The sequence below is a fragment of the Malania oleifera genome, chromosome 10 (assembly GCF_029873635.1).
Source record: "Malania oleifera isolate guangnan ecotype guangnan chromosome 10, ASM2987363v1, whole genome shotgun sequence".
Taxonomy (NCBI): Eukaryota; Viridiplantae; Streptophyta; class Magnoliopsida; order Santalales; family Ximeniaceae; genus Malania; species Malania oleifera.
Genome location: NC_080426.1, coordinates 55,964,538 through 55,977,259, shown reverse-complemented (window position 1 = coordinate 55,977,259; position 12,722 = coordinate 55,964,538). Strand labels below are relative to the sequence as shown.

Below are 12,722 nucleotides of genomic sequence, written 5' to 3'. Positions count from 1 at the left end.
AAGCCTGGTCATGTTGCCAAAGTATGCATATCACGTCCCTTACCCATCACCTGGCAGCAAAAAAATTTCATAGCTCACGAAACTCCGAGTACTCAGTTGGATTGGATAGTTGACTTTGGGGCATCTCATCACATCACCTCAGATTTGCATAACCTATCTATTCATGCTGAGTGCGGTGGTAATGATGATGTCATGGTTGGAAAAGGTAATAACGTTCCTATTACTCATATTGGATTTACCACTCTTAATTCTTGTGATTCCACTTTCAAACTCAACAATGTTTTGTGTGCACCCAACATCAAGAAAAATCTTCTTTCTATCTCTCAATTTTGCACTCATAATAACACCTCTATTGAATTCTTTCTTGATTTTTTTCTTGTGAAGGATCTAACCACGAGGGCATCCTTGGTGTGAGTCTGGAATAGAGGAAACATCTATGAATGGTCGACTTTAGTTAGCGGAACACCCTCTTCACTACAACACTCGACTCTCAAAACAACCTTGTCTAGATCTTCCCTACCAACCATCAGTCTCTAGCACAATAGTTTTGGTCATCCATCCTCCAAAATTCTTCATCAAATCATTGCATCTCATAAACTACCTTTCTCTAAGCCTAGTTCCTTGTCTCATTCTTGTAATGCATGTTTATGTAAAAAAAGTCACAAACTCCCCTTTGGTGTTTCGTCTTTAATTTGTTCTAGACCTTTGGAAACTCTATTTATGGATGTTTAGGGACCTGCTCCTCTTCCTTTCTTTGATAACTTTCACTATTACGTTGTTTTTGTGGATTACTAAACCAAATATACTTGGCTTTATCCTATCAAAAGAAAATTAGATGTTACTTCCATATTTGAACGGTTTAAATCTCTTGTTGAAAATTATTTTTCTACAATGATTAAAACTATTTATACAAATGGAAGTGGCGAAGCCACTAGTCTTGGACATTTTCTCTCTTGGGTAGGTATTCAACATCTCAAATCTCCTCCTCATACCCCAGAACATGTTGGCACAACCGAGCGTAAACATCATCATGTTGTTGAAACTGCACTAGTCTTACTACATCATTCATCTGTCCCACTTAAGTATTGGTCCTTAGCATTTCAAGTTGTTGTTTACCTCATCAATCCAATGCCCTCTCCGATAACATGTCACCAATCTCCCTTCTCTCATCTTTTTAAGCAGTCACCTAATTATTTGTCCTTAAAAACATTTGGTTCTCTATGTATATTAAAAAAATTTTATACACGACCATACACCTCTCACAAACTCCAACCACGTTCCCATCCTTGTATATTCGTTGGCTATTCAATTCCACATCATGCCTATATGTGCCTTGATCCATCCACTAATAAACTCTACACCTTTAGACATGTCGTGCTTGTGGAACAAGCATTTCCCCTTCAGAATTACAAATCTCATACCATATCACCTTTCATCTTACCTTCCTTTACAAATTGGCTATATAATTAAACCCAAGTCTCCATTCCTGCATCTTCTCCTAATCACTTCCTAACTGCCCGTCACATCTACCCTTTGAGTTGAGTCTATATCTCCTCCTCCTACTTCTACTTCATGTGGTCAGTCTTCTTCTTGCAGGACTGAGTCTTTATACCAGGACATTTCATTCTAGAGACCCTTCTCCACACCTCCCCCATCGGATGCACCCAATCCTTCCCAGGTACGTATCTCATCTCTGATATCCTCTCCCTCATCTTCAATTCTAGCAAAATCTCACCCTTATAATACCAGGCTATGTAATAACACTACAAAGCCAAAATACTTTTTTGACCTTCACACCACCACCACTACCTCCACAATTGAACCTTCCACCTTCAAACAGGCCTAGCAACATCTCTCATGGCGACAAGCTATGAGTGAGGAATACAATGCCCTACTCTCCAATCACACATGGTCTCTTGTTCCACGCAATCCTGCATAAAATGTTATTGGGTGTAAGTGGGTTTATAGGATTAAGAGTGTTGCAATTGATTTGATTCCAAGAAGGGGGGGGGGTGAATTGGAGATTTAAAAAATGTTTCAGCTAGTTCATACATTTCATCAATTCACCACAAATTATATCCCATTCAAATATAGCTGTGTATGTAAAGTGATTAATTTATGTGTGCAGACATACACATGTGAAGCAAATCTCATTTAACTTAAATGTGTGCATGCAAAATAATTGTATTCATAAATGAACAAGCATACACACACTGAATTTAAACTAGAGTAATTAAATGAGCTAGAGAGAGAAATACACGATATTTGTTATCGAGGTTTGGCTAAACCAACCTACATCCTCGTTTTGGGCATACCCCCCCAAGGATTTCACTATCCACTTAAACGGGCGGAGAAAAAGCCGTTTACATCCTCTCCTTATGGGGTGATAAAAATCCCAGCTTAATTACCAGGCTGAGCCCAATTGGTCTCCCTTGTGGGGCGGAGACACCCCAGTTCAATTTTTGGGCTGAACCCAACCGTTACATGAAAACATTTTTGTACATATTAAAACGCTTCTAAGTACAAGCATGGATGTACACATTAAAAACTAAAATACATGCACTCTCTTATGATATGAGTTATGCTCAGTAGAGAAAGGGTGTTTTCTCAAAACAATATTTTCAATCTTTGAGAAATGATGTGTATGATAAAATACTAAATAATATGACCCTAATAAAATTTCTCCCAAAAATAATTTTTTAGGAATAATAGGAGAACCTAGGGTTTTTGTGTTCAAATAAATTTTGCACAAATATATATATGTGATAAATATGTTCTCCAATAAAGATTTTTGCAATAACAAATATTTGGAGAAGTTAGGACTTATGCTAAAAAATATTTGTGCAATAAATAATTTCTCCCAAGAATATGAAGATAATCGGGAGAAATCTTAAGACCACTCTCAAAAATGATTTTAAGAAAATAAAGTATGTGTGAGAGTGAGTGCTCTAAAAAGAAATGCCCAAACAAAAATATATGCTTTCTTTCAAAAAATTTTCTACGGAATAATAAAGAGAGTTTGGAGAGTATAAATTTTTACTCCAACAATGATTTTGCAATAAAAATATAAGTGGGGGAATTTTGATCAAGAAAATAATTTGAGAGAAAATTAGTTAATCAAGGTTGTTAATAAAAGCAAATGAAGGGGTATTTATAATTTTTTAGGAAATTATGGCCGTTGGAGGAATATTGGAAATTTTAGAAAAGTTTAATTAAACTTTAATCCTAATTATCATGGTAAAAGCACGACAACCTGAGATGTTCAGTTACTCGATGCCTAGGGTCGGTCGCCCAAACACTCACAATGGCCCAGAGGCAACTTTCCAATTCGGTCGACCGTGGCCAATGGCCGGTCGGCTAAGTCAGGCGATTTTCTCAGGACTTTGTGGTTTTGGTCGCCAAGATTTCTCCCAAGAATATGAAGATAATCGAGAGAAATCTTAAGGCTACTCTCAAAAATGATTTTAAGAAAATAAAGTATGTGTGAGAGTGAGTGCTCTGAAAAGAAATGTCCAAACAAAAATATATGTTTTCTTTCAAAAGATTTTCTACGGAATAATAAAGAGAGTTCGAAGAGTATAAAATTTTACTCAACAATGATTTTGCAATAAAAATATAAGTGAGGGAACTTTGATCAAGAAAATAATTCAAGAGAAAAATTAGTTAATCAAGGTTGTTAATCAAAGCAAATGAAAGGGTATTTATAATTTTTCAGGAAATTATGACCGTTGGGGGCATATCAAGAATTTTAGAAAAAATTAATTAAATTTTAATCCCAATTATCACGGTAAAAGCACAACAACCCGAGAGGTTCGGTCACTTGACGCCTAGGGTCGGTTGCCCAAACACTCATAATGGCCCAGAGGCAACTTTCCAGTTCAGTCGACCGTGGCCAATGGCCGGTTGGCTAAGCCAGGCGATTTTCTCAGGGCTTTGTGGTTTCGGTTGCCCAGTGAGTGGTTCGATCTACCGAATATTGAACTTGATTGACCAAGGTCAATATGAACTACTATTTCGGTCAGCTGAGGAAGGTGAGGAAAGTCATATCTCAGCTTCGATCGACTGTGGACGATAAGTTCAAATCTGGGTCGTTCACCTGAGCCAAGTCAAAATTTTGACTCCAGGCTAGTTCGGTCAACGAGATGATTAAAGCTCGATTTGGTCGGTCGACTGAGGGCATCAAAATTCCTGTTTTGCCCCTGAATTTGACCTTAAATTATTTTAAAACCTTTTGTATGATTTTAATATTTATGGAAATTTTTTTTCTAATTAGTGTAAGTTGCCCTAAGGTGGTTTGGTTCCCTATGGTCAAACTATAGTCCTGTTTGAGCATCCAAACATATCATGCAGATGCATGCATGATTACCAACTAATTAATAAAGAATTAAATGCAATACAGATAACATCAAAATGTCTTCTTCTTTTGCTTTTCATTTTCCATAGAATTCGTCAGGAGTGTGTGAGTTTTATATCCCTACTAACTTCTATTTTCCGATATCTTATTTTCGTGCAGACGTATAAACCTGTTCACACACTAAATGCACACATAAGATACATGTGCTTTTTCAGGATCAAAATAGGGATCTGACTCAAAAAGTTAACAAAGAGGAATCATGATGGGTTCATAGCTCGTTATAAAGCTTGTTTAGTGGCCAAAGGTTTCCATCAATGACCTGGAATAGATTTTTTTTGAAACCTACAACCCGATTGTCAAACCTGCAGTTGTTCGGTTATTACTTACTCTTGTTGTGACTAACTTTTGGTCTCTTTGCCAACTAGATGTGAATAATGCGTTCTTGCAGGACTCTTTATTTGAGGTAATTTTCATGGACTAGCTCCCTGGCTTCACCCACCCTGATCTTCTTGATCATGTCTGTTGCCTATGCAAGACCATATATGGACTTCGACAAGCTCCTCGCACATAGTACCATGAACTTTGCAATTTTCTTATCTCGGAAGGCTTCACCAACTCTCAGTAGGATACCTCATTGTTTATGTTCCACTCTTCTAACACAGTTCTTTATCTATTAGTTTATGTGGATGACATTATCATCATTGGATCCTCTGCTACTCATGTGATTGCCTTCATCACTGTTCTTTCCAAACGATTCTCTTAAGGATCTTGGTAATCTCTCATATTTTCTTGGGGTTGAAGCTCATTTTACCTCTAATGATTTGTTTTTGTCTAAAAGGAAATATATCCACGAACTCTTGCATCGAGTTATCATGGACGATGCCAAGCATTGTCTCTTCTCCTCTTGCAACTACTGAAGCTCTCACATTGTCGGATAGCTCTCCACCAACTGATGTTACCTTGTATCGCCCAACTCTTGGGTCGTTACAATACCTCTCCCATCTCATGGAGTTCTAAAAAGCAAAATACTGTCGCTCACTCTTCCATCGAGGCTGAATACCAAGCCATTGCCTCAACTGTAGTAGAAGTAAATTGGGTAATGCATCTCCTTAAAGAGCAGAGTGTTCTAGTATCCCCTACTCCAGTCATTTACTGTGACAACGTGAGTGCTACTTATGTATGTGCCAATCCAGTCTTCCACTCTCGTATGAAACACATCACAATCGACTTCCACTTTGTTTGTGATAAAGTTGCTACAGGTCGCCTACGTGTTTTCCATGTTCACACTTCTGATCAACTAGCTAACTCTTTTACCAAGCTGCTGTCTCGGTTCCTCTTTCTTACTCATCAAACCAAGATTGGTGTCCTCAATGGCTAGTCAATCTTGCGAGGGCATGATAAGTCAACACCTACAATCGCTCCTTCAGTCAAGCCTCAATCCCCTCCATGAAATTTGGTTGCAATTACATTGTATTTATTGTGTATAACTCCATCGTTCATCTCTGAATATGTATAAAGTCGTGTACAACCATGTATTATTTGGTGATTGAAAGACAAGTTTAATTTCCTCTTTTAATTGGGGGAGTTAAAAAGATAGTAGATTTTTTTTAAAAAAAATTATAATAAAATAACTTTTTAAATGACTTGTATGTCTATAATTTATAAAATATGGTAATCATAAGACAACTTGTAATTTGAAGATAATTTTAGAAAGATGATTGAAGAAAAAAAAATGATGGAAAATTCTTTTGATTAATAGTATATATAATATTATTTTTTAGAGATATATCTAATTTGTATTGATAATTATAAAAATATTTTATATATTTTATACAAAATATTTATTCACAAAATATTGAATAGTTTACGAGCTTAATATCGAATAATTCATGAATTAATAATGGTTATTAAAAACCATATGACTCCTTCCGAGATTTTAACTCCATAAACAAGGTTGAGTGAGTTATTTTCGAATGAAACGCTGAGTAGCTCACGAGCCGGACTGGCTTTGGAGCTACTTGGCTGGTTTGTAACCCGCCGGTACTGAATACCCGCCTGTCACCTAAGCTCAATCAGCAATTTCTTCCCGTCTTCACTCTTTGCCCTCTTCCTTTTCCGCCTCTACACGAGAGATAAACACCATCTCTTCCTCCACCCCTTCTCCTCTCACAACGGCAGACCAGGCCCATCTTTCTGCGATACTGTAGTTTGGCTACTCTCTCTCTCTCACTCTCACGCTGTCTACTTTAGCTGAACCCTAGAAGAAGAACGCAGAAATGGCGCAGACTTGCTTCTCCACGTCAGCCCCTTCTCTCAGCTTGAACTCGTTCTTGTTCTCCTCGAACCCCAGCCCCTGCACCGATTCTCATAAACTCTCTCTCTCCTCCGAGCCCCTTCGTTCCAGGTATTTCTTCATCTTCAATCAGTGTTCCTCATACCGCCATACGCCCATCTTTGCTTTGTTTAGATGCTGAGAAAATGTTGGAAATTGACGTCGTTGTGCGTAATTTCATGCCCATTGATCTTGTAGGAGCAATTGTGTGGCTGACTTATGTTCAGTTTCTCATTTAGAGAATTAGAAACATGAAATTAAGTGGCAACGATGATTTTTCAGGAAACTAAGGAAATTAGTTGGTCATGGAAAGAATCTCAGAAGATCTCTGGTAAAGGCGGTATATTCTGGTGAGTTTTGGCCTTTGGAGACAAGTTCTAGGCGTGGGATTTGGTCTATAAGGTAATATATTTTCGTTATGAGCTTATGATGAACTGATGTATAGCCGTCTGTTTACATTCCTACCTGCAGATGAAATTTCAATTCAACTCTGCTTAATGCTTTGAGTGCTTTCCTTTTGACGCAAAATATTTTTGGCACTTGATTGCATAGGAATGATTTGCAAGTTCCTTTGTCTCCGTACTTCCCGGCATATGCACAAGGAGGACAAGGGCCGCCACCGATGGTGCAGGAGCGTTTCCATAGTGTTATCAGTCAGCTTTTTCAACATGTAAGGGGTTAGATTTAGTCTCTATGAGCATGGATCACTTTTAAGTGAGATTCTAATGGTTAATTGGTCAGCTTTACGACATGGTAGATGTTAGCTTTAATGTATATGGATTATGGTTGCCTTTGATTGACATTCAAAATGGTTGGTTAATCCGTATGAACTTTTGATTTTAGTGTTTGATTGTGTTGTTAGAGAATAATACGTTGCGGTGGAGCCGTTGATGATGATATGGCAAACATTATTGTTGCTCAGCTTCTTTATTTGGATGCTGTTGACCCAAACAAGGTTTGTTTTAATGAAATTTAACCTCTTGTTTGGTCTATATGAAGTTCATGTTTGTGTGTTCATGCATGTGTGTTATATATACTATCAGTCAAACCCATTGTATACGAATGACTCCTTATTGCCTCTTAGAACTGGTGTAGCTGCCCCTTCCATGGCTGGGGCAATATGCTACTTGGAGTAATCTACTAATTTACAGCAATGCCTTTCGTTATCAGCAGATAAGGTAAAAAGTTCTTGTTACATATGAATTTACTTGAGTAATGTGACAAAACTTACTAGTTATTCATTTTCTCCAAAAGTTTTCATTGAACAAACAAGATCTTGAAATTATACCATAGGCCTCATTAATTTGTTTGTTCAAAAGCACGAACGATAACTTTTAGTGGATTTTCACAGGGGTGTGTGGCCTAGGTCAAGGACCCCCTAGGTCTCTTTATTGGATCGACTCTTCGAGATTAGAAGTGGATGGAATGCTCCGTGGATTATTGGAGGCGATTTCAATATGATGTGTATTCGCATGAAAGAAGTGGGGGTAGCCTTGAGATTAGTACCGTGAGAAAATTCCTTGTATCAATTTGAATGCACTTAGATCTCCCTCTCATTGGTGGCAACTTCACTTGGTCCAACTCCAAGGAACTGCCTTCCTTTTCAAGGACCGATAGGTTCCTAATTTCGGTTGAATTGGAAATTCATTTTGCTCACGTGATTCAGAGTCTACTTCCTAGGCTCATCTTATATTATTTCCCCGTCTCCCTTGACATATGGGGAGTTATATAGGGGCCAACCCTCATTTGCTCTGAAAATATGCAGTTAAAACATGATGGTTTTAGCAAGTTGGTGAAAACTTGGTGGTCTTCTATTATGGTCACAAGGAAGGCTAGTTTTGTGCTTGTCTCAAAGTTGAAAGGAATAAAATAAAAGTTAAAAATATGGAACATAAACACCTTTGGGAATGTCCAAGCGAAGAAGATTGTTATCCTTAATGGCATAGAAAAGATTGATGAGCAGCAATTAATCTAGGGTCTTAATGATGAACAGAGAGCCAAAAGAGTGACGCTTAAGAAGGAATTGAATGAGGTTATTAATCTATAAGGGATACCTTGGAGGTAGAAATCTAGAACTTTATGGCTCAAAGAGGGGGACTGTAATATAAAATTCTTTCATCGGGTAGCATACACTCACTGTAGAAGTAACACCTCATCCAACATTGAAATTGGTGAAATCATCTTAACTAGGGAAGAGGATTTTAGGAAAGGTATTTGTGATTTTTATGAAGGGGAGCTTAGGCGCAATGGTAAGGTTGTCGTCGTATGACCTGGAGATCATGGGTTCGAGGTGTGGAAATAGCCTCTTGCAAAAATGTAAGGTAAGACTGCGTACTATAGACCCATTGCGGTCTGCCCCTTTCTCGAACCCTACATACGTGAGAGCTTTGTGCACCGGGCTGCCCCCCCTCTATTTGTGATTTTTATAAAGACCCCTACATTGAACTTGAGGCTTGGAGACCTATAGTGGATGACATTAATTTTAGATCTCTCAGTTTTCCCATTGTATGGTGGCTTAAGAGACTTTTTGAAGAAGTAGAAGTCTTCCAAGCTATTAGAAACTGCAATAGTGATAAAGCGCCTGGATTGGATGGTTTCTCGTTGGTTTTTTTTTTTTTTTTTCAAGCTAACTGGAGCCTCCTTGAACATGACTTGTTAATCATCTTTGAGGAGTTCCATTGAGTAGGAAAATTCGTTAGCTGCATAAATACCACCTTTGTCACTATTGTTCCTAAGAAAGTTGGGGTTGCTAACATCAAGGATTTTTGCCCCATTACGTGGTGGGAAGCATTTATAAAATCATTGACAAAGTACTTGTTGAGAGTTTCAAAAAGCAATATCTGAAGTCATTGGTCAGTATCAGTGTGCTTTTGTGGTTGGAAGATATGGATGCTGCTCTTTTTACTAATGAAATGGTTGATGCCTATTTGAAGGAGGGAAAAGGGGGAATAGTGTGCAAACTGGATATGGAGAAAGCATTTGATTATGTCAAATCAAACTTCCTTTTTATATCCTTAGGAAAATGGGCTTTGGAGAGCTATGATGTAGTTGGATTGCTCAATGCATCAAAACCATAAGCTTCTTAGTGCTCACAAATGGCTGCCCTACTAATTTCTTTTGCTCCTCAAGAGGCGTGAGACAAGGAGATCCCTTGTCCTATTTCCTGTTATTTTGGTCATGGAGGTGTTGAGCTTCATGCTGATGAAAGCTTACTCAAGGGGGGATCTTTAGAGGCTCAAGGTGGGCAGAAATGGAAGGCTCACAAAAATTTCTCATCTTATTTCCGCAGATGATACTATTATTTTTTGTGAAGATGATCCCCTCCATATCATCAACCTTCAATGCATTTTGTTAGGGTTTGATGCTATCTCAGGCCTAAAAGTGAACCTTCACAAAAGTGAGCTTATTCCAATTGGGGAGAACACCAGTCTCACCCTTGGAGCCAAATTCAAAGATAAAAGAGTATGGGGCCCTATTATTGGAAAGTTTGAAAGGAAATTGGCAGGATGGAAAAGATATTTCTTATCAAAAGGAGGTAGACTTGCTCTTATCAAGAGCACTTTGACGAATCTTCCAATTTACTTCATGTATCTCCTTCCCTTACCGGCTTCAGTCACTAGGAGATTGGAGGGAATTTAGAGAAGATATCTTTGGGGAAACTTATGGGAGGAGTTTAAATATCACCTTGTTAGATGGTGAGTGATCAAACAACCCATTTGTTCAGGTGGTTTGGGGTTGAAATCCCTCCTCACTTTCAGTAAAGCCCTCCTCTGGAAGTGGTTATGGAGGTTCATGAAGGAGAAGTGGTTTGGTGAAATATTATTGTTTCTAAATATGGGCTTGAGCACAATGATTGGACAACTCAAAATAGATGAGGTCCCTATGGAGTGGGAGTATGGAAATTCATCAGGAAAGGATGTGATGACTTTTTCCAATTTGTGACATTTAAAGTGGGGAATGGGGCCAATGTTTACTTTTGGCGTGATGTGTGGCATGAGAACTGTAATCTTAGAGCTGCATTTCCTTCCATCTACAACTAGACTTGTAATATAAATGCCCTTATCAGTCATCATCTCCAAACCACTGGTCAGGGAATTTTCTGGGACATCTCTTTTACAAGGAACGTGGCAGATTGGATACTTAACACACTTGCTGACTTCTACAGATTTCTATACAAATTCTGTCACCAAAACATCCCCAACCAGCCGAAATGGGATTTGGACAAAAATGACGTTTTCACTGTTAAATATTTATAGAAGAAGCTCTCACCATTGGGAACAAATTGCAATAACTCCCCTTGGATTCACATTTGGAGGACAGCAGCCCCTTCAAAGGTTGCTTTTTTGCTTGGGAGACCGTACATGGAAATATTTTAACCCTCGATAATATGCGGAAAAGAGGGCTTACAGTCGCGTATTATTTTTTTCTCTATATAGCTGATGCAGAATCAGTCAACCACATTCTTCTCTACTGTCCCTGGACAAGGAACTTGTGGAATTTGGTTCTTTCCTTGGCTGGGTTGCACTGGGTTATGGCAAATTCAGTTTGAGGGGGGATTTGGGCTTGGAAAGGCTTCAGAGCCACAAAGGAGAAGCAAAAGGCTTTGAACTTCATCCCCCTCACCATATTTTGGTGTGCTTGGAAAGAAATAAAGAGAGCCTTCAAAGATTCAACTACTTCGCTTTAGACCTGCAAAGCCCAATGGATTTCTGTTGTCTTCCCTGGCTTAGTGGGAAATTTGTTAATGATCATTTTGTAATCTTGACACTCTTCAAAGTGGTTGATGTTTTGTACTGCGGGTTGGCATCCCTTTGATGCCTTGCTAATATATTTTCTTTTTTATGATAAAAAAAAATAATTCCTAAACATTTGAAAATTATGAATGATTCCCTTTTTGATTTTAAAATCAGTGATATGCATTTGCTTTCCTTATGCTAATTAATTTCTATTTTTTTTTTTAATAAAAAGCATCCGACATAATTGTTCAATTAATACTAGATTTGAGATTATTTTAATGTCTAAATTTAATGATTTCCAAATTTCAAAATTGTAACCAATCATTTTTGGATTTTTCTTAAGTTTTATTTTTGCTGCTAACCTGAATTGTTCATAGGCTTGTGGTAGCATTGCAATGTTAATTGTTCATAGGCTTGTGCTAGCATTGCAGTGTTAATCTGGTGTAGCTTTTGCTGCCTTTTCTGCCTTAAAGTTAACTGCCTTTTCTTTTCTTAAAGTTAACATGACTTGAATTTGAGTTTGCTATTGTGGTTCATACTTTTCTTTGCTGTCAATCTCTCATTAGTCCACAGATTTATCATTTGATACGTTGATCAAATTTAGTCTGTTTTGTTTGTTGAAAGAGCAAGTATACACAAAGATGGCTGTTATTTTGCCTTGTCCCTCTTTGCTCCCCCCCCTCTCTGTTTATTTTTTCGGGGTGAGTTGGGGGAAGGAGGGGAGTGAATGTGCCCATGCACTTGTGCATGCAGAGACAAAAATTGCCATGTACTTGCAAGTGAACAGACTGCTAATGTATCTCCTTGGTGATCAGGACATTGTCATGTATGTGAACTCTCCAGGTGGATCAGTTACAGCTGGTAATATATCTCTTATTATAATCACGTGCTAATAACACTTTATTTCTCTGTATATTCAGACTAGTATATTAGTTCTTATTTGTGACTTTCTTACCTCTATTTCTTCAGGCATGGCCATATTTGATACGATGAGGCATATCCGTCCTGATGTTTCCACTGTATGCGTTGGATTAGCAGCTAGGTAAAATAGTTCCGCTGTTCCACTTTTATTATTCAATGGAGGACTATGCAATGAACTCCCCCATCCTCCCTCCTTTGTGGTTTTGATTTCATTTTCTTGCCTACAACAAGCCTTTGTGATTACCTATAAAACCTTCACATATTTGTGCTTAAATTTCATTATACTTGTGTGAGTCAATGCAAATTTATCCCAAAGAAGTGTGTGTCTAGGGTGTTTATGTTATAGAAATCAGCTTTTAAAAGTTTATAGAAGAGACAA

At 38.0% G+C, this 12,722-nt stretch overlaps 1 protein-coding gene across 1 annotated transcript in view; it reads left to right on the top strand.

Annotated features, from left to right (window-relative positions):
* Nucleotides 1–6,292: 6,292 nt before the first annotated feature.
* LOC131165818 (ATP-dependent Clp protease proteolytic subunit 5, chloroplastic) overlaps nt 6,293–12,722 on the top strand; it is a 30,431-nt gene continuing 24,001 nt past the window's right edge. The window contains exons 1-6 of the mRNA XM_058123916.1: nt 6,293–6,758; nt 6,969–7,088; nt 7,239–7,356; nt 7,549–7,641; nt 12,238–12,283; nt 12,392–12,464. Coding sequence (XP_057979899.1) covers nt 6,631–6,758; nt 6,969–7,088; nt 7,239–7,356; nt 7,549–7,641; nt 12,238–12,283; nt 12,392–12,464 — 578 coding nt within the window. The 5' untranslated portion in view covers nt 6,293–6,630. The remainder of the gene's footprint in view (nt 6,759–6,968; nt 7,089–7,238; nt 7,357–7,548; nt 7,642–12,237; nt 12,284–12,391; nt 12,465–12,722) is intronic.